The sequence below is a fragment of the Camelina sativa genome, chromosome 8, assembly GCF_030686135.1.
Source record: "Camelina sativa cultivar CO46 ecotype springtype chromosome 8, ASM3068613v1".
NCBI classification, from domain to species: Eukaryota; Viridiplantae; Streptophyta; class Magnoliopsida; order Brassicales; family Brassicaceae; genus Camelina; species Camelina sativa.
The window spans coordinates 27,053,344-27,073,800 of record NC_141887.1 but is presented as its reverse complement, the minus strand read 5'-3'; the positions used below and the strand labels follow the sequence as shown (position 1 = coordinate 27,073,800).

Sequence of the window (20,457 nt, the reverse complement as noted above, 5' to 3'; positions counted from 1 at the left end):
TTTTCTAAGTGTATTGCGTTTATTTGATTATTCGTTTGTTTTGTTAATTTGACTAATTTCCATTGTTTTTTTTTTATCAGGAATATTGGAAACTATCTCCAAGAAAAAGTATAAATGAAGATGGATTAGAAGTTAGAGCATGCAAACCCATAGTTTGGTTTATTGTTGTCGACTGCCTCTGTTTGTGACGTGTGTTGCTGTTATACTTTTTTCTTTGTTGTATTTGCGCAAGACAGACAGACATATGCAAGATGAGACTTAATTATCCCACGTTTTAAATTAATCCTTGCTCCAAATTATAGGAGCTATTTTATGAGTGAGGAATCGAAATTGCCAAATTTTCTACCAATTCAGAGAGCTGTTGTCTTCTTTTTCCTTATTTTTTTGTTAAATAATTATACTATATCAAAGAATGTTGTAACTTGTAACGAAAGATGATTATTAGTTTATACAACATACGTGAGACATACATACGATGCATCAAATGTCTAATATATGATTCGAATTTGATATGAGACTTTTTGGATTTTCCCAATTGTTTATTCTAATGACTTCATTGTTTCATCATGATACATTTTTTTTTTCTTTTTAAAAAGAAATTATCATTCAAAATGATTTTGTATTATTTTTATTTCTATTTTAATTCTGCATTTGATAAACAAACTATTAGGGGATGGTATTGGTTTGAGATTTTAAGAGAATTTTAATGACTTTAAATAAAATCATGGAAAGTATAAAATTGATTATTTTAAGTGATTGTTTAGAAAATTGTTTAAAATCTTGCTGATTTGTTTTTTCTAATCTTGTAAAATCACTCATAAAATCTTGTAAAATCTTTCTCAAAAAATATTGCACAATATCAATATTTTTTGATTCAACGCTTCTATGAAAGAAAAAAAAATCTCTTGCTTATCTCATATTTCATATTTTGTTGATGCGTATGTGTTCTCTTCGTTGGCTCCACTTCTTGTTACGGAAGTGATGATACAAAATTTTATACAAAAAAGGATGTCATGATCTAATATACTCGGAGTGTGACGTAAACAAACATGCACACACACATAGAGAAGAAAGAGAGATAAAGAAAGAAGAGAGAGAGAGTCGAAGTGAAAGTTGAGAGAATGAGAGAGAGAGATGAGAAAATAATATACTACATTGACTTCTCTGTCTCATAAGGATGCACATGCTCTTCTCTCTCTTTTAGAAGTTTTGTTTTGATTTGTATTTTTAGTGCTCCCTGTTCACATACGTTTGCTCTCTGCAAGATAACTAGTAAAATATATCTTCTTTCACAATTCACAATCATAAGTACACGTAACACGTTTGCTCTTTGTCTATCACAATTCACGTGCTGGCTGCGAAGGTACTGACTCTATCGCCGGAGTAATCAACGAAGAAGAAAGAGAAGGAAGCTTGTAGGGTAACGACGACACGACATGTTTGGGTCGGAGCAAAAGCCGGTGGTTTGCGAAGCGTAGGTGGAGCCATTTTGGTATTACTTGACCAGACAGAGGAGGAGTTTCCGCTGGGTTTCTCATCATTGGACGGTGGTGGAAGGTCACCGTATAATCCACCAAGCACTTTTTTCATCGGACGGTGGTGGAAGGTCACCGTATAATCCATCATCGGACAGTGGTGGAAGGTCACCGCTGGTTTCTCATCTTTTCTTCTCCCCACTATTTTTTTTTCTGGGTATATGAGTTTGGTTTGCGACGTCTTCGGTTTTTCTTCTCTGCCTCCCAAAAAGTCATGGACTATGATTCACAAATCTTTCTATTTGATGAGAGAGTTTTCATGACTTTTTTTATGAAGATCTTAAACCAATAACATAATATTTGAATTCATTAACAATCCAAGATTCTTTTGTTTTATTTGAATAACATAAAACTTTTAATGACTTTATAAAACTCTTAATCCAATAACAATAGATTTATCAAGATTTTAGATTACTTTTTATAAATCCATAACTAATAACACCAAATTTTAAAAAAGTTTTAAAAAGTCTTAATTGAATAATAACATATTTTATATAACTTTTAAAGTCATTAAAATTCTTTCTAAATCCTAAACCAATACCCCATCTTAGTAGGTAGTAAATCATTGAACTTTACCATTAACATTAAAATGAATTACCATTAATTTATGTTTATTGATTGTCTCGTGGATAACACAAACGTTTGGGATTCCATAATCCTCTATATATTAAAAGAGAAGCACTCTTACAAAAAAGCTGATGTGTCGCGCTCACAGAGCTCCTATATATTTTTCAAAAAATGTCCTTACTTTTATTGTTATTTACATAAACATGCCACTGAAATATTATGAGCCAATATTTATTTCTATTAGTTTTTAAATATGAAAGATTTTATCAACTATTAAATCCGAAAATGTATTTAATTATCATTTTCATAACCTATTTACTTATCAAAAGTAAATTAAATTTCACAAACAAGAAAAAAAACTATTCATTTATTTATCACTTTTATCGTTTTTCTCATTGCATTTTTAAACTTATGATTAGTTTAAATTAAATCAATTAGTTTAAAAATATTGTTTTATCTATTTAATGGTATAGTGATATAGACAATAATTTGAAACATAAAATATGTGAATTTGATTTGTAGAAATACAAAAAGACATCAAAACTTTTTACACCACCTCAAAATTCTTTTCCAAGTTCAAATATTTCACGGGTGAAACGTATTTTACAGAAAATAAACGCAAATTTGAATAAACGAAAAAAACTTTAGTTACATATTTTGTTTTATACAAACGAATCTTAAATTTCAAGTAATAATTTACTCATAATATTTTATTTAAATTGATTTATTAAACATATAGTGCCGGTTATACCTAGTTATTAATTAAACGTATAATAACAAAAACAAAAAAATGAAGGAAACGCGGCCAAAAAAATGTGGTAAAACGTCTTGGGAAGAAGAAGATGACGAGTGACGACGACGACCTGTAGGTGTAACCGTTTTCATCCTAATTTTTGATATTAAACTAATCACCGACCGATTCATAGAAAGAGAGTGACTTCTTAATCCTCTTTTAAACCCGATCGAGAGTCACAAACACACTCACAAACCATGACCTGCTGTTACATTCCCTTTAAAAAGTCAAAAAAATCATCCCTTTTGACTCTGCTCTGCTCTTTTCTTGATTCAGATTCAAAAAATCACTAAACATTGGATCTCGCCCAAGCTTCTTTGTCTCAGGTTCGTTGTAAAAAAAATTCAGAAATTTTCCGCTTTCGTCGTGTCTCACTCACTGCATCAGAATCCGGATCAAGACGTGCTCATTGTTGTTAGACTCGGTTATTGTGTGTGTCCGTTTAATTAAGTAATAGTGAAAGACAAAGACGTGCTCTCATATGTTGTTGATACACCCATGTGTCGTGGCTAGCGGCAAAAAATAATAATCTTGTCTGCAACTTGATTTAAAATTATTTAAAATACTAATTAGTGTGATCTCATAGTTCTCATGAATGAATGAATGAAATGTTTGTTTTTTCTATGAGGAAACATCGGTTGCTGTCACCAGTTAAGACAAGACTAATCATGTCCATAAGGTGTTCGACAATTTTTTAGTCGGTGATCCATGTTCTCTCTTGTCTTTGCTTCCTTTTTAAGCTTTTACTTCCTGCATACATATCTCAGCCTTCAAGTTATCTCTAATCTATCATTCTTTTTTTTTTTTGTTATTGAACTTTAAGACAATAAAGTTTCTTGCTTTCTTCTGCAGATCATGTGATTTGAATAGGGGTTGCTCTTTTGAGAATCTTTGAGAAGTTCCACGTCACTGTTGAGAAGTTCAACGTCATTGTTGTTAAGTCTCTGCAAAGAACTTTTCCAATTGTGATTTTTTTTTTTGGATTAGAAGGCGATGAAAAGATTCGAGAAGCCAAGGAATTCGACTAGTTTGCAGCCAAGAACCACGACCAATTCAGCAAAGAAAGATCAGAAGCCGCGTAGTAGTAGTAAAGGGAATGGCTTGAAACCGTTGAATGCGGCTCAGCTAGTTTCCAGAGTTTTGGATGCCACGACAGCTTCTGAGCCTTCTTCCATCGTTGTAAATGATTCAACTACTGGGTCAGAGTCTTCTGAAGTCTATGACAATGTGATGGTGCATTACGTGGATGATGCTCAAGGGAAATCAAGAAATGATGGGAACCTGGTGGATTGTGGAGAAGAAGGAAACCGTGATGAATCAGACACTGAAACAAACAGTGAGTCTGTGTCTTCGTCTCAAGGTGATCTGTTTTCCCTTGAAGAGAAGAAATCAGATAGGACATCAATGGTTTCCAAGAGCAAAAGCTCCCAGGATAGACCATTAACAACAAAGGGACGAAACAATGTTGATTCGGTTAGATCTCGATCCCATACCTTCCACGGCACTGCTAGAAAGACCGTAAGATCCAGTAAAAGCCAGGCAAAAGCTTTTTCTGATTTATCTTCTTATAAAACCTCTGAAAACAAGATTTTTTCCTCTGCTTCATCTGCTTCAGCAGTTGACTCCACACCTTTTGAGGATGCAAAAGAAGATGACGAGTTTGAAGATGCTTTGAATGTCGTTGTTAACAGTGAAAGTGACAATGAAACACTTGTGTACAAGGAAAACAAAAGGACTGAAGTGGAGAAAGTTTTTACTCAAAAGATTGGGAACCTGGAAACTCGAATCGTGGTACTTGAAGAAGAACTGAGAGAAGTGGCTGCTCTTGAGATGTCAATATACTCTGTTTTTCCAGAACATGAGAGCTCATCACACAAGCTGCACAGACCTGCAGGAGACCTTTTTAGACTCTACACACTTGCTAGAAAAAATAAGAGTGAGAACAAGTTAATCTCTGTGACCAAAAACATTGTGTCTGGTCTGTCATTGGTGCTGAAATCATGTGGAAGCGATGTACCAAGGTAATTAAAAGAGATGTTCATTCTTCTTGTATATATGTTTCTATAGGATCTGGTCAACCTTATTATGTTGCTTGTCTTTTCTTTGGCTCAGGTTAACGTACTGGTTATCCAACACTGTCATGTTGCGAGAGATCATTTCACAGAAATTTGTTGGCACATATCGAAATGGATCAAATTCTCTTGAAGAAGATTGGACCGATGTAAGAACTCTGATAGCGGCATTAAGAAGAGTTGAATCATGTTTATTCACTCAAGTAGTTGAATCTATATGGTCACAGGTAAAAACCAAAAAAGCCATAGATCATTCTATCTTAATAGTAAGCTGCAGTTGTTAAATGTCTTTAGATTTCCACTCCTTCTGTTAGGTAATAATGGTTCACATGAGACCTCAAGGGGTAGAATCGACGATGGGTGACATGATGGGGAATTTTTCAGAACCAGCAACATGTGACAAGTTACAAGAGAGCTTTTCTGTCAACCTTTGGAAAAACGCTTTTGAGGAGGCGCTTCAACGGCTCTGTCCTGTTCAAGCAGCAAAGCGTAAATGTGGCTGCTTGCATGTATTGACCAGAATGGTATAGTCCATTTAACTTCCCTTCTTCCAGTGGAATGGTTCTTTTCTTCTGGATTGAACTGATATGTTCTGTCTAACTAGGTTATGGAGCAATGCATTGTAAGACTTGATGTGGCTATGTTTAATGCTATTCTCCGTGAGTGGGCTCATCAGACATCGTCTGATCCCGTCTCTGATCCCATTGCTGACCCAAGAGTTCTGCCAATTCCAGCAGGGGTTTTGAGCTTTGAATCTGGTGTAAAACTGAAAAACACGGTATTCACTTAAATCATTTGAAGTCGTACATTATCCCATCTTCCCAAGCAATTTACTACTTTAGTTGCCAATATTTTAGAAGTCATGTATGCTAATATAAAATGTTTATGCAGGTTGGCTACTGGTCGAGATTGCTTACAGACATATTTGGCGATGTTGATCATTCTCTGGAAAAGGAGAAACAAATGCAAAAAGGGGATGAGACATTTAAACCTTTCCACTTGCTCAATGAACTGAGCGATCTCCTTATGCTACCAAAAGAAATGCTTGTAGAAAGTTCCACCAGGGATGAGGTATGTATGCTTCATGATTTAGTACTGCTTATTAACACCTTGAAACTGTGATCTTCATAGTCGCTTGGTTTCAACACCTACCTTCTGGTTTATATTTTGGTTTTGTGTTTCACAGGTCTGCCCATCTATTGGCCTGAGTTTAATAAAAAGGATTTTATGCAATTTCACCCCCGATGAATTCTGCCCATACCCTGTTCCAGGAATTGTTCTTGAGGAACTCAACACTCAGGTTGATCTACTTATTTCAGTCCTTCAATGACATACAAAGAAAATTTATCTTGCTACAAGACTAAAACTACATTGTTTCTGTGTTTCCAGTGCATACTTGAGAGTAGAAGCTCTTCTGGAGACGCAACTAGAGGTTTTCCTCGGCAAGTCCATCCAGTTTCATATTGTCTTCCTTCTTATAGCCACTTGACTGACATTGTTGCAGAGTTTGATGAAAAGCTTAAGCTTTCTACGACTCTAAACAAAGAATACAGCAGCAACAAAGAGGTAGAGATATCAAGATCTCTTCCATACTACAGCAAAGGGGCTGAAGAAAAGGAAAACCTCAGTTTTTCTCAGACTAACGAAAGATACAGACTCCTTGGAAAACCCTAAACCTGGTTTGTTTGACCGAAAAGCGCCTGTGGAAATTCCAAGCTCATCGAGAAGTACACTCAAAACCCAATTCTTATTGTCCTTGAACATCAAATGACCAATGTACATCAATACATACTCTAATTTTACAAAAACAAAAATCATATCATCTTGCACTTGGACCATTTCAATACAAGCTTGATTTTAAAGTTAAAACCACAGACAAGAAATGGTCTCTCTTGCTTTCTTTTTTATGCGTAAACTGGAAACTTCTCAGCAGAAGCTGAGGCAGAAGAACTAATACCCTCGAGCACTTTAATAACTTGAACCAATGAAGGTCGTTTCTCTGCAGCAATGGCGGTGCAATCTAAAGCAAGGTCTAAGGTCTTTAGCATGTCTGATTGACAAGAATCAGACAAGATCTTTTGGTCAAGAACTTGCGCGGCTCCATCAGTCAGGTTTATCTTCCTCCTGACCTGCTTCACTATGTCAACAGACTCTCTAGATGCGCCTTCTTCTGTTTTCTCTGCTCTTTGCCCCGTTACAAGTTCTAGAAGTACAACACCAAAACTGTAAACATCCATATTTTCTGTTGCTTTCTTGCTGTAATTGATTTCTGTATCCAATTAAGTAAAAAAATCATCAAAGGTTTCAGAACATCATAACAGAAAAATTCAGTAGTTCTAGACATTTACCTGGTGCAGTATAGCAGGAGTTGGAGTTTGCATGTACCAGAGACTGAAAAGCAGTTTCTCCAACAATATGGTCAAGAGCAAAATCAGAGAGCTTGGGTACAAAATCTTTGTCCAAGAGAACGTTTGCTGACTTTAGGTTCCTATGGAGTAAGTGTGGCACATAATCTTTGCTTATGTATGCCAATGCTTGAGCAGCACCTAGTGCTATCTTCAACCTAATGCTCCACTGCAGTTGGTCGCCAGATCTTGATAGCATATCATGTAAGCTACCATTTTGTGTGAACTCATAGATCAAGAAGAGCAATTCTTCTGTGAAACAAAATCCAAGAATTCGAGTAATGTTCTTATGCCGTATCTTTGCTATGGTTCTCACTTGAGCTTTCAGAGCTTTTGAGGTTATATTCTTAGAATTCATGAGCTTCTTCACAGCTATTAACTCACCACTCAATAAACTGAGAACATATACTTCACTCCCGGAAGGACAACTTTCATTCACCACTTTCATCAACTCATGCTCGGTTAACTTGAGGGGATAATAAAACTCCGAGTGCCAAGTACCCTTAAACTGCACTTTCTTTCGGGAATACCGGTATAACGCTGCAAGCAAAGTGGCAATAGCAAGTGCTAAACATATCAAAGCTAACATCAACGCTTTACTACCCTTTTTATGGAAGCTAGAGCGATCAGAGGAGCAAGCATTGGGTAAACCAGGTCCACAAAGCTCAGGATTTCCTTGTAGAAAGGAAGCTGGTAACCCGGAGACCAGAGATTGAGGTACTTCACCTGATAATCTATTGAACGACACGTTGAAGAGAGCTAGCTTCAGGTTTTGTAAGTCTTGAGGAATCAAACCAGTAAGACTATTCTCAGAGAGATCAAGATAAGTCAAAACATGCAGATCAGCAAGTGATGAAGGGATTTCTCCGGTAAATGCATTGCCTGCTAGAGACAAAGAGACAAGCTTCTTGCAATTCTTCAGTTCTGGTATCTTCCCTAAGAACCTATTGTGAGAGATGTTTACAATACTAAGTACAGGTGAGTCACAAAAATTCGGCGGTAACTCTCCACCAAACCCGTTTTCAGAAGCAGAGAACTTATACAAGCTCTTAATCATTCCAAGACCATGTGGGATTTCACCAGAAAAGGAATTGTTGTCTATCTCAACTTGCTCTAATGCAGAAGCCAACGACACAGAATCAGGCACTTGACCTGTGAACCGATTATTATCCGCTTTAATAATCTTAATCTTGGGTAATTTCCATAACGCAGCTGGAAACTCACCAGAGAATCCATTGTCCTGCACTTGAAACCTCTCCAGAGTAAGGCATTCACCAATGGAGTTAGGCAATGACCCTTCAAAGAAATTAGAATGGAGAGAAAGGTTAATAAGCCTTTTGCCACTGCAAATACCACCAGGGAAAGAGCCAGATAACTTATTCTGTGACACATCAAGAGACACCAAGTTCTTGAGAGAAGGCCCTAAGGATCGAGGGATTTCACCACTGAGGTTGTTGAAACAAAGATCCAAAGTTTTCAAACTTGTCAAACCAACAAACGAAGTAGGAATCTCTCCATGGAAGCCTGACCTATGCAACATAAGCTGTTCAAGCTTGTCTAGTTTCCCAATAAAAGAAGGAATCTCACTAACCAGATAGCTGTTTTCAGACAAATCAAGAACCACAAGCTCACTTAGCTTCCCAATAGCAGAAGGGACGACACCAGTGAGCAGATTACTTCCCAAGTTGAGAACTTGCAGATTGAACAGTAACCCTAAGTCTTCTGGAATCTTACCCTCGACATGGTTGCTGCTCAAATCAAGATTTTTCAAAGAACTAAACTCAGAAATCTGATCAGGGATTGTGCCCCAGATGAGATTAGAGCTGAGATTCAGAGTCTCTAACGTGACACAGCGAGACAAATGAAGTGGGATTGGCTGATTGAACAAGTTTTGGGAAAGGTCTAGGTGAGTGAGGTAAGGGAGGTCACAAATAGAGTCAGAGATTTCACCAGAAAGATTCAAACTTTGAAGGTTAATGGAAGAGACGTAAAGAGAAGGAGCTCTGGTACAAGTGATACCAGTCCAGTTACAATGGTGAGAAGAAGAAGTGTTTAACCAACCTGAAAGAGAGCCTTTTGGATCATCAATGGAGGCCTTGAATCTGAGAAGATTACCAAGCTCCTCATCTTCTGTGAAAGAGAAGGTCGTAGTGAAGTAGAAGAAGAAGAATGTGAAAGCTAGTGAGATTGAAAACTGGTGCGTGAATCTGGTAGCCATTAAAAAGATTGAAGAGGATCTGGTGAATGAGTGAGAGCAAGTGAGAGTGAGAGTGAGAGTGATAGTGAAACAGAGAATTTAAGACAATTATTGATAACAAGTAAATAAGGTCAAATGTTGTAAAAAGTGAGAGCGCAATCATGTAGTAATGTAATAAATATGCGTAATCTTGTTTAGGACAAACTGGTTGCCAAAAAAAAAAAAAAAGTTTAGGACAAACTATAATTTATTTGGTAAAAATAACAAAAAGAAAAAAAACTAAATTACGAGTTTGTAAAACAATGATAGATTTTGTTGATATGATTCAGGCTCATTAAACCCTATAAATGGAGGAACACTCCAGCTAAACAAACTTTGGTCCTATGTTTTTCCTTATAATATGAGATTCAAAACCCTCTAACTGAGCCAGTGTGTGTTCCACCACACTTGACTTCACCTACTTCCACCACTTGGAAGAATATTGATATTAATCTAAAACAGGGGCCATGATGAAAGTTTGGTTGGATTGGCTAATTAAAGATATAAATCAGAGAATCCGGTTTATGATTTTCAATTAATTTTTCTATTTGTATAACATCATTTTCACAAATCTGTTCAAATTTTCAGGTGTGCCTAAAAAACCTAATAATCAGACAAGAATTGGAAATAAGGGTGTTTTATGCAATTTTAAGAGAATGGGGTAGGTAATTGTAAGAAAAAGAGTAGAGAGGGTTTAGTTTGAAAATTTCCGTTAATATTTTTTTTTGCAGGGAGAGGAGAGGAGAGGAGTCTTTGGGAACTGGTAGATTTGTAGACAAAACGACGTCTCGGAGATTGGAATTTCGGATCGTCTCTCTCTCTCTCTCTCTCTCTCTGCTTCTTTGTTTCAATCCGATTGATTTCAATTCAAACCCCTTTTACTTCTTCACTTCCAAAGATTTGATTTTTACCAGGTCAGTTTCTTCTTCATCAACCCAAGTTTTTTTCTTTTCTTTTTCTAGGGTTCTTTTTTTTCTTCTTCTTTGTGTTGTTTGCTTCACAGTCATTTGAAGCTACTTCTTGTCAACTCTGTGTTTGGAAGTTAAACCTAGTTGACTTTCAGAAGCTTAAAGAGTTCTGCTTTTTTTTTTTCTTTTTTTTTTAATATAGAGTTCGTGATTTTGTTCTTAAATTTTGTAATTTGGATTTAAATCCTTAGTCTTTTTACTTTGCTTGGTGTGAATACTGAGTAGAAATCGAGTCAACTCGGATGTGAGTACCTGAGTTGATTTTGTTTTTAGCTAGAGTTGCAAATCAAGCTACTGAAGTTACTTCAGAGTCATTAATTTTCTGATTAGGTTTGGTTTTATCACTCTACTCAATGAATTGAATTGCTTTAAAGGTTTAGTTTTTTTCTAGGACTATGATGGTGTATATCAGTATTTGGTACACAGAGGATCTTCGTTTGTTAGTTTTACTCTTCTTTTGAGTGACATCTGCATTTAATTAGCTTTCTTCTGCACATAAGTTTGGTACCCGTTTGGTGGGCGTCTGTTTGGCACAAATCAATGGTTCTTATATTCTTGAGTTTGTGACTTTTGGTAGTCAGCAGAATTTCCCATGGGGGGATACTTCTGTGTTGATTGATAAGTAAAGGACTCTCCAGCATTTATTTTTCTAAAGAACCTCTCTCTTGACTTTGTATAGGGCTTGATTGAAAGCTATGTTAGCGTACGAGATGGTACATAATACTGTTTTTTCTGTGTTCCTTCAGCACAGCCAATGGTCTAGATGACCAACAGTTGTTCCGCATATCTTTCTTTTTTCTTTCTCTGTACCCTCTATCAGCTGACTTCGTTCTTTCTGTCTTTTACTTTTTCTTAACTTCTTTCCGAATCTTGGCAGTCTTAGAAGCAAGAGAAGTCTCAAGAAGTTGCTACTACAAGTGAGGCCACTAGTGAAAATTCTCTTTGTTATCACTTGTTAGTACAGATAAGTGGTGAGAAAGTAATATGGCTGATACCAGTCCAAGAACTGATGTCTCAACGGATGATGACACTGATCATCCAGATCTCGGGGTTAGCTCATAATCTGGCTATTTTTTCTCACTTATCTTTTTTCGAACGAGTGTGATGGACCAGTAAAGTTTTCTGGTGTTAATTTTATGCAGTCTGAGGGGGCACTAGCGAATACTGCTGCTTCTGATTCTAGTGACCGCTCGAAGGGCAAGATGGATCAAAAGGTGATATGTCCATCTCTGTAGATAAGATAACTATTTTTATTGAGCCAATGTATAATCTGTTTCTTCTTTCCTTATATTTTGATCCATAGACCCTTCGTAGGCTTGCTCAAAACCGCGAGGCAGCAAGGAAAAGCAGATTGAGGAAAAAGGTAAAACTTTCCACTGGTTCTTGGTTAATTTTATTTTTTACCTTTTTCTTCGCTAAATTAAAGAAGAACCTTAATTTCTTTCAATTGTTCCCTCCATAGGCTTATGTTCAGCAGCTGGAGAACAGTCGCTTGAAACTTACCCAGCTTGAACAGGAGCTGCAAAGAGCAAGACAGCAGGTTCAAATTTGTTTTCTTATTTCCATTGATTATTAATTTGTGGTTCTGTATACCTAAAAGAATTTTCTCGCTTTCAGGGCGTCTTCATTTCAAGCACAGGAGACCAAGCCCATTCTACTGGTGGAAATGGTTAGTTGCTTATTCTCTATTAGTGTGTTTTTCTTTGGCTTGTAATTTGTTGATAAGGTGTAGAATCAATGAGTTACATCACGTCATCCCATAACAATATGGTGGGTTGTCAGAGTAAATGGATGACTGACGTGGTTCTGATAGCTAAAACTGTTCCATCTAATTAGCATTGTTGTGGATTTTGACTTAAAAGATCGAATCTCATGGATTTGTTCTTGTTTATAAGTAATAACATCTTTTATTTCAGGTGCTTTGGCTTTTGATGCTGAACATTCACGGTGGCTGGAAGAAAAGAACAAGCAAATGAACGAGCTGAGGTCTGCACTAAATGCCCATGCAGGTGATGCTGAGCTTCGAACAATAGTTGATGGTGTGATGGCTCACTATGAGGAGCTTTTCAGGATAAAGAGCAATGCAGCTAAGAATGATGTCTTTCACTTGCTGTCTGGTATGTGGAAAACACCAGCTGAGAGATGTTTTTTGTGGCTCGGTGGGTTTCGTTCATCTGAACTTCTCAAGGTCAGGTCTTATTTCATTGTGTCTTTCTCCGGTTACATCTGTTTTTACATAGTACATTAGAAGTATGGTCATAATAAATAAAAAAATGTGTGCAAACAGCTTCTGGCGAATCAGTTGGAGCCAATGACAGAGAGACAGTTGGTGGGCATAAATAACTTGCAACAGACATCGCAGCAGGCTGAAGATGCTTTGTCTCAAGGAATGGAGAGCTTACAGCAGTCTCTAGCTGATACTTTATCGAGCGGGACTCTTGGTTCAAGTTCATCAGGGAATGTGGCGAGCTACATGGGTCAGATGGCCATGGCAATGGGAAAGTTAGGTACCCTCGAAGGATTCATCCGCCAGGTACAACCACTTGTGATGTTTTGAGATGATATCTCTAGAATATATGGTAATAATGATGATACTTCTGGTTGGTGGCAGGCTGATAATTTGAGACTACAAACATTGCAACAGATGATAAGAGTATTAACAACGCGGCAGTCAGCGCGTGCTCTACTTGCAATTCATGATTACTTCTCGCGGCTACGAGCTCTTAGCTCCTTATGGCTTGCTCGACCCAGAGAGTGAAATTGTATTTTGGTAGCTGTACAAAACCCATATGGACACAAACCAGGAGAGACTATTAAATTAACACTTCTCAGATTCTTCTTACCAAATCCATCGACGAATAAGCAGTTTTCTGTGAAACAAAAGTAAAGACTCTTTGTCTCTAGATTTCTAAAATGGTTGTGGTAATTCATGTTGTTTTAGCTGTAGCCGTCAGGTCTTTTTTTCTTCTTAGCATTTGGAAAGTTTACTGTATTGTTTATATCAGAATTGTTACTGAATTTTGTAATTTTATTTTTTTGTGGTAAGGTGTTTCATTTACTTTTTTTTTTGTGTCTTAATCATCATCTAACAAGATAAAGGCGTTTTGATACTTTTATTTCTATCTTGAGTTTTGTGGTTTTCTCAATGGATTCTTAATGTCAAACTTCACACAGATGATGAAGTGTTCCAAAATGTTTACATCTCCAACTAGTTAAAGTGTGACTGTTTATGTATTGAGAACATATAAAAGAAAAAATAACTTCAGATTATCAATAATGTTATACTCTCAAGGACAATTCGTTTCCAGAGATTTCACACTAATAAAATCAGATATGCTAGTAAATCCAATGTTTATTCTAATGATGTCATTGTCTCATCATGATACAATGTACAATAATTTACAGTATCTTTTGTGTTAAGCGGTATGAGAATGAAATTCATCAAACATAAATTTTGTTTGATATTAATTTAATTGATAAAATAGTATTTATCATTCTAATATAATATTTTTTATTTGTAAGTAAAAACATTTGAGAAGATAATGAGCTTTAAAAACGAATTTTTGATTTCTTGATAAGAATAATAGTATAGTTTTTTTTGCTTATATTTTGCTTATGTTTTGCTTATATTTTGCTTATGTTTTGCTATTGTTTATTATTGTATCTATTTCATCTTTCATTTTTTTGTCTTCACAGTCAAAAATATTATTGCTAATGTAATTTTTGTATTTTACTAATGTATCCCTTAAGATATTTTATATTTACAATTTTACTTTTATTCTTACTAGGCTAAGCTCTCTCTTTCTTGAATTCCACTGTTTTATGATGTCCTCTGTTTCTAAGTTCCTTTGTTTGTGCTGGTGTTTGTTTATCTCATCATTGACCAAAAAACAAGACTTTGGTGGTTTTGAGTCATCGATTTAGATGACAAAGAGTAACATAACCGGGTATATACAGAAAAACCAATCAAACCAAAGCGACCCAAGAAAATAAGAAATGTACAAATGATCCCCACATATTTCCATTATTTTTCTAGTTTCATACCCGTGATCGATGATTGCATGCATTGACAACAACAACAAAAAAAGAAAGAAAAAGCACCAACTTGTGCTTGTGCCCACTACATTCAAAAACGTTACCTTTTTACAACAAAACATCGCATTATGTGCGTACATTTTCTTTTTGCTATTTCAATGTAAAAACGTTACTGCAACAATTTTAGAGATTTGGACTTTGAATCTCCACCGTCTCTGCGAGCTAAAGAAAAGAGCTAGGTAAAGACATGGACCTTCACTGTTTTTAAAACCATTCAAAAATCTTTCAAACCAACTAAAATATGCACGTTTAATTTGTTATTTTTAAAATATTTGTCTATATAAACGAACATGCATGGGCTTCATCACAACATCACTCACTACAACTCTTATTGAGACGTGTCACGGTATGGTTGGAAGATGTTTTAATACATAAACAGTCCCAACTTTCCGTTAATCGTCCCTTTCCTTACTGTTGCAGAAGAGTGAATATAACAAATCTATATTACAATCCCCGATTAACCGTCCATTTCCTATCCTTACATAGAGTTTCAAGAAAAATCTACAGGCAATACTTACAATACAGGGTTCTTACGACCTACATATCATGTGGTTACACTTACATATCATACCTACGAAATTGATTGCTTCACCAAAAGCCAATACTAATATATATTTATATAGGTAATACTACAAACTAATAATGGAGATCCCAAAAAAAGTTCGAACCAAAAATATCAAATTCATATAATATACAAAACAAAATAAAGGTGGATCAACGATGTTTAACCGTGAAGAACATGTAATTTCGATGTAGTAACAAAGAGAACTGGAGTAGATAAAAAAGATTTCGAAAGGGGTAATCAGAATTACAGGGCCGTCTGAGAGATCAAAAGGGGGCCGGATAAACAAAAATTTATTAATTGGAAATTCCCTAATTTTAGAATCAACGATAATAATTTAAAGATGAAGAATATGAAAATTCTGGGGAGGAAATAACATGGACAATTAGAGCAAATAACAAAATTTTGAAAGGGTGGTGAGAATTGAGGATAGAAAAGAGGCGATGCTTAACATAAGATGTGAACAAAACATTGCGATTGTAAGACACATCTTTTGGTTTCATGAAACCACAGCCCTTAGATTAAGAAAAAGACTTACCTCAACCGTTGGATTAGAAAGATGACATCAGCAGTCCCTAAAAAATGGGTTTGCTGTTATAATACCATTACCAGTTTTACAAAAACTTATTATAAAGCAATTTTGGTCGCTACTAACTCGAACAGACCCATATTAAAAAATAAATTACTCCCCTTTGTGTTATAGATATTGATCTCACGTCCTTTTGTTAGTCTACTTTAACTTGAAGAAATTAAATGTAAGTGCTATCTTGAGTAAATTATCTAACCGACAACATATAGACAAACATAGCACTTAAGTGCTATCTTGAGTAAATTATCTAACCGACAACATATAGACAAAGAAAACACTTAAGAAAAACCAAATTTCTGTAATCTATTATCTATATATGAAAACAAAACGGAAAAGGGAACAAAACCAATTTTTCAGAATGGACACTAACAAGATTATAAACATATCTTGATATAGAGATTGATGCAGGTTAATTTAAAAACACTCCAATAAAACAATTCTTTGATTTTATTTTTAAATTTTAAAAATATTCTGAATACGATAAACAAAAAGGTGTAAAATAAAAAGGTGTAAAATAAAAAGGTGTAAAATATATAGGTGTGAAATCAAAAGGTGCAAAAATAAATAGGTGCGATTTTTAAAAGATGGAGGTGCGACGAAAAGACACGATTATTTGAAGGAAAAAGACTTGCAACTCTTGGATCATTAAAAAGTATCAACCGTTATATGGAATATTAGAATAATTCTCATCCGTTTGATTAAAGATGACAAAAAATATAGATTTGCTATTATATATATATTTTTTTTGAAAAAAATTATATATATATATAACACACATATATGCACTCCATCACTACATCACTCACTCACTACCCCTCTTATAGAGAAAAGAAAAACACAAATCATAAGTATTCATACTCTCTCCCGTAAGTTTTCATTCTTTAATTTATTTGTTTTAATGATTTTTTTTTCTTTTTTTGTTTAAATCAAGAAATGCAAATTTTCATTAAAACCGAGAATAGAAGAATATACACGGTGGAGATGACATCGATCACGGACATGATCACGGACATGAAGACGAAGATCTACCAAGCCACTGGTATTGTGCAACGATGCAGTATCTGACGTACGGTGGAAAGGTCCTGAGCGTGAAGAGGGGAGCCACTCTGTACGACTACGGTATAGGAGCTAGTGCGACAATCCAGATGCAGAATCGACAGACTTCAGGCTAAGTAACGAAGCTGTAGTAGAAGTTGACATGACAAAGTGTCTTGAATAATTAATCTCAAAATAATAATGTTGATCATTTCTATTATCGTTGTTTCTTGCTCGTCTAATATCTCTAGTTTTCAATGTTTTTGTCACGTCTCTTGTTTTGTGCTAAACTCAGTGCATTTTGCTTATCATGCATCTCAACTTAATATTAAAATACCGAATGTTTGTGTCAATTTTGAAGGAACTCACATACTCTTCTTTAGCTGTAGCCGTCAGATATTTTTTTTCTTGGCATTTGGAAAGTTTAATGTATTGTTTATATCTCTTTGAATATATCAGAATTGTTACTAAATTTTTTAATTATTATTATTATTTTTTTTTGTCTTTGTATCGTAATCATCTAAAAATAAATATAAAAGGCATTCTGATACATTTATTTTATCTTGAGTTTTGTGGTTTTCTTAAGGGAATCCTTATGACAAACTTCACACAGATATGATGAAGTAATCTATCTAGCTCTGATTTCCAAAATGGTTACATCTCCATTTAGTTAAAGTGTGACTGTTTATGCATTGAGAACAAAACAAAAAAGAACTTCAACTTAAGCGTGATCATGAGTTGTAAACTTTCGCTAATTTATCCCAAGTAAAGTGTATGATAATTTTAACTATTAGTGTTAACACAAAATAGAGAGGATATTTTATTAAATAAAAAAAAAATAACATGTCATTGTCAAAACCAAGAATATGTTTTAAAACAAAAGAAAAAAAAAAAAAAGAGTATTGCATTTTCAGACAGAGGACTTTTTATTTTGAGGTCCACCATCATCACTTCAGTTCGTCTTCCCTTCCTGTTTTGTTTTTTCCATAGACTAATCAATACCTCAAAGAAGATACAAAAGTAGCGAACTTTGATTGATATCTGTGTTGGGTTTTATACAAAGACGAAGACGTCTTTAAAGATTGGAAATTTCTCGGATCTTTTGTTTCAAGCCCCCGTTTTTTTCTTTTCTGAATAACTCTTGTTAGAGGTTAAGCTGAAGAATCCATTCACCAGGTTTAGATACTCCTTCAATAGTCTTTATTCTCTGTCTCTGTCTCTGCTTTCATGATTGCTTTTGTCATGGAAGATTTTGACCATTGGCGAGGGATCTTTTTGCTTTACGTGTTCATTGGTTCCAGCACTGTAGAAGTGAAATTGCTTGCGATTAGATGTTAACAGGCTCGAATTTTATGTCTTTACGGTTCTGTTTCCTGGGTTTAGTGCGCTAAATTCTGAATCTTTTACTTCATCCTTCAGTCTAATGTTCACAATAGTTACTGTTTTAAACTCATGAAGAGCTTTATTGCTATGTTATTTCGTTGGTTCTCACTTCTAATCTTATAGGCTTGTTTATTGTTTTCTTTGATTCTCTGGGTTTGACTTTTGAGTACTCAAAGTTGTCATATGTTGCTTCATGCTAAGTTTATATGTAGTGGTTTGGATCTTAAGATGTTTACAAGTCTGCGATTTTTGAACAGTCTTTCACTCCATCTAGGTGATTCTAGAAGTTTCTACTTGGAAGGGACCCACGCTTGGATCAGTTGTTGTCTGATGATTCAGTAAGAGAGATTTAGAAGAAAAAAAAAAAATGGGAGATACTAGTCCAAGAACATCAGTCTCAACAGATGGAGACACTGATCATAATAACCTAATGGTTAGCTTGAAAAACTTGCTAGATATTTGCTTCCCTATGCTCATTAAATGGCCAAAAGGTTTTAAAATAAAACAGTATTTATGCAGTTTGATGAAGGGCATTTGGGTATTGGTGCTTCTGATTCTAGCGACCGTTCAAAGAGTAAAATGGATCAAAAGGTGATAATACAGACATCTCTATATTTTGTTTATAATTGAGCCTTTCAGTTATGTTTTTCTTGTTAATTGTTGTAATCAACAGACGCTTCGTAGGCTCGCTCAAAACCGTGAGGCTGCAAGGAAAAGTAGATTGAGGAAGAAGGTATACTTAGATTCATGCTCATTGTTTCAGTTCTTTTATGTTTTCTACATGCATAGCTATTTGCAAACTCTAAGATGTCCCTTGGTCACCACACTTTTAGGCATATGTTCAGCAGCTAGAGAACAGTCGTTTGAAGCTAACACAACTTGAGCAGGAGCTGCAAAGAGCAAGGCAACAGGTTTTAATTGTGTTCTGCTTTGTTTTTGTGTATATATGCTATTCTACATACATTAATACTTTCTCTTGATCTTAGGGTGTCTTTATCTCAAGCTCTGGAGACCAAGCCCATTCCACTGCGGGAGATGGTGAGTTTGCTGAATCTCTGTCTAATGAGTGTAACCATTCATTACATCTTACTATCAGCAGCTACAGTGATGATCTGGTTAAAAGATTATAGTTGTGTTGGTTAATAAGTAATAAGATACTTTTGTTGGTTATCATGTGAGATAAGTTATTCATGCTTCTCTTTTACAGGGGCAATGGCATTTGATGTAGAATACAGACGATGGCAGGAAGATAAAAACAGACAGATGAAAGAGCTGAGTGCTGCTTTAGATTCTCACGCGAGTGATGCTGAGCTTCGGATAATTGTAGACGGAGCAATAGCTCACTATGAGGAGCTTTACAGGATAAAGAGCAACGCAGCTAAGAACGATGTCTTCCATTTATTATCAGGGATGTGGAAAACACCAGCTGAGAGATGTTTCTTGTGGCTTGGAGGGTTTCGTTCATCAGAACTTCTCAAGGTAACAATTAAAGCAAAAACAGACCAATCTGTTTCAGTTTATGTCTCTTCCTGATGATGATTTGTCTTTACCAGCTTATAGCGAATCAGTTGGAGCCGTTGACAGAACAACAATCATTAGACATAAATAACTTGCAACAGTCTTCTCAACAAGCAGAAGATGCCTTGTCTCAAGGGATGGACAACTTACAACAATCACTCGCTGATACTTTATCGAGTGGGACTCTTGGTTCAAGTTCATCAGGGAATGTTGCTAGCTACATGGGTCAGATGGCCATGGCGATGGGGAAGTTAGGTACCCTTGAAGGATTTATCCGCCAGGTACGTTACAATCTATGTTGTTTACATCTAATGGAAAAAAAAAAGTTTGTTGCAGTAATTTGATTTAGCTCCATCATTTTGTTTTGGTGGCAGGCTGATAACTTGAGGCTACAAACATATCAACAGATGGTAAGATTATTAACAACCAGACAATCGGCTCGTGCTCTCCTAGCAGTACACAATTATTCATTGCGGTTACGTGCTCTTAGCTCTCTATGGCTTGCCAGACCAAGAGAGTGAACCAACTATACCACACTCTTTACCACGATTCTCCTTCAAAGAAGGTACCACATAATTTAAGATTTGACGACTTTAAACACATCTAGCTTGTATACAAGAATATGATTATATTGTATTGTGTTGTAATATCTGAGTGTAACGTATCTTGTTATCACCAATTTACCATAGTTACCTTAAC

At 35.5% G+C, this 20,457-nt stretch overlaps 4 protein-coding genes across 19 annotated transcripts; 3 read left to right on the top strand and 1 right to left on the bottom strand.

Moving 5' to 3' along the window:
* The first annotated feature begins 2,894 nt into the window (after positions 1 to 2,894).
* Positions 2,895 to 6,836, top strand: LOC104708410 (uncharacterized). Of its 4 annotated transcripts, none has more exons than XM_010424976.3 (8): positions 2,895 to 3,221; positions 3,748 to 4,916; positions 5,008 to 5,194; positions 5,282 to 5,491; positions 5,572 to 5,745; positions 5,859 to 6,038; positions 6,154 to 6,267; positions 6,357 to 6,836. In XM_010424976.3, exons 2-8 carry the CDS (start codon positions 3,889 to 3,891, stop codon positions 6,639 to 6,641), a joined length of 2,178 nt encoding a protein of 725 aa, XP_010423278.1. In that variant the 5' UTR covers positions 2,895 to 3,221; positions 3,748 to 3,888; the 3' UTR covers positions 6,642 to 6,836. The 4 variants fall into 4 exon arrangements, with proteins under 4 accessions (XP_010423278.1, XP_010423279.1, XP_087318690.1 ...); XM_010424977.3 differs by having other exon boundaries at positions 2,904 to 3,596; XM_087462564.1 differs by having other exon boundaries at positions 2,950 to 3,592.
* On the bottom strand, positions 6,696 to 9,809 carry LOC104708411 (probably inactive leucine-rich repeat receptor-like protein kinase At5g06940). Its single transcript, XM_010424982.2, has 2 exons — positions 7,316 to 9,809; positions 6,696 to 7,236 (listed from the first exon to the last, which is right to left on the bottom strand). Exons 1-2 carry the CDS (start codon positions 9,588 to 9,590, stop codon positions 6,872 to 6,874), a joined length of 2,640 nt encoding a protein of 879 aa, XP_010423284.1. The 5' UTR covers positions 9,591 to 9,809; the 3' UTR covers positions 6,696 to 6,871.
* A 385-nt stretch (positions 9,810 to 10,194) lies between these two features.
* Positions 10,195 to 13,639, top strand: LOC104708407 (transcription factor TGA2). 2 transcript variants are annotated; one of them, XM_010424969.3, is made up of 10 exons: positions 10,353 to 10,522; positions 11,256 to 11,289; positions 11,454 to 11,626; positions 11,719 to 11,790; positions 11,880 to 11,939; positions 12,039 to 12,116; positions 12,194 to 12,245; positions 12,493 to 12,764; positions 12,864 to 13,109; positions 13,188 to 13,639. In XM_010424969.3, the coding sequence occupies exons 3-10, from the start codon at positions 11,561 to 11,563 to the stop codon at positions 13,332 to 13,334; spliced, it is 993 nt and encodes a 330-aa protein (XP_010423271.1). In that variant the 5' UTR covers positions 10,353 to 10,522; positions 11,256 to 11,289; positions 11,454 to 11,560; the 3' UTR covers positions 13,335 to 13,639. The 2 variants fall into 2 exon arrangements, with proteins under 2 accessions (XP_010423270.1, XP_010423271.1); XM_010424968.3 differs by lacking the exon at positions 11,256 to 11,289 and having other exon boundaries at positions 10,195 to 10,522.
* A 4,115-nt stretch (positions 13,640 to 17,754) lies between these two features.
* Positions 17,755 to 20,456, top strand: LOC104708408 (transcription factor TGA5). Of its 12 annotated transcripts, none has more exons than XM_010424970.2 (9): positions 17,755 to 18,033; positions 18,515 to 18,673; positions 18,760 to 18,831; positions 18,914 to 18,973; positions 19,074 to 19,151; positions 19,227 to 19,278; positions 19,448 to 19,719; positions 19,794 to 20,039; positions 20,133 to 20,456. In XM_010424970.2, exons 2-9 carry the CDS (start codon positions 18,608 to 18,610, stop codon positions 20,277 to 20,279), a joined length of 993 nt encoding a protein of 330 aa, XP_010423272.1. In that variant the 5' UTR covers positions 17,755 to 18,033; positions 18,515 to 18,607; the 3' UTR covers positions 20,280 to 20,456. The 12 variants fall into 12 exon arrangements, with proteins under 12 accessions (XP_010423272.1, XP_010423275.1, XP_010423274.1 ...); XM_010424973.2 differs by having other exon boundaries at positions 17,757 to 18,033; positions 18,749 to 18,831; positions 18,925 to 18,973; XM_010424972.2 differs by having other exon boundaries at positions 17,759 to 18,033; positions 18,525 to 18,673.
* Position 20,457: the final 1 nt, after the last annotated feature.

Excerpts from the sequence above, each read along its gene's own strand:
- LOC104708411 (XM_010424982.2), bottom strand. The coding sequence starts at position 9,590 with ATGGCTACCAGATTCACGCACCAGTTTTCAATCTCACTAGCTTTCACA. Across the intron at positions 7,237-7,315 it reads CTCCTGCTATACTGCACCAG|AAATCAATTACAGCAAGAAA; the intron begins GTAAATGTCTAG and ends AATTGGATACAG.
- LOC104708410 (XM_010424976.3), top strand. The coding sequence starts at position 3,889 with ATGAAAAGATTCGAGAAGCCAAGGAATTCGACTAGTTTGCAGCCAAGA. Across the intron at positions 5,746-5,858 it reads GTGTAAAACTGAAAAACACG|GTTGGCTACTGGTCGAGATT; the intron begins GTATTCACTTAA and ends ATGTTTATGCAG. Across the intron at positions 6,039-6,153 it reads AAAGTTCCACCAGGGATGAG|GTCTGCCCATCTATTGGCCT; the intron begins GTATGTATGCTT and ends TGTGTTTCACAG.
- LOC104708407 (XM_010424968.3), top strand. The coding sequence starts at position 11,561 with ATGGCTGATACCAGTCCAAGAACTGATGTCTCAACGGATGATGACACT. Across the intron at positions 11,940-12,038 it reads AAAGCAGATTGAGGAAAAAG|GCTTATGTTCAGCAGCTGGA; the intron begins GTAAAACTTTCC and ends TTCCCTCCATAG. Across the intron at positions 12,765-12,863 it reads GTTCATCTGAACTTCTCAAG|CTTCTGGCGAATCAGTTGGA; the intron begins GTCAGGTCTTAT and ends GTGTGCAAACAG.
- LOC104708408 (XM_010424970.2), top strand. The coding sequence starts at position 18,608 with ATGGGAGATACTAGTCCAAGAACATCAGTCTCAACAGATGGAGACACT. Across the intron at positions 19,152-19,226 it reads TGCAAAGAGCAAGGCAACAG|GGTGTCTTTATCTCAAGCTC; the intron begins GTTTTAATTGTG and ends TCTTGATCTTAG. Across the intron at positions 19,279-19,447 it reads CCATTCCACTGCGGGAGATG|GGGCAATGGCATTTGATGTA; the intron begins GTGAGTTTGCTG and ends TCTCTTTTACAG.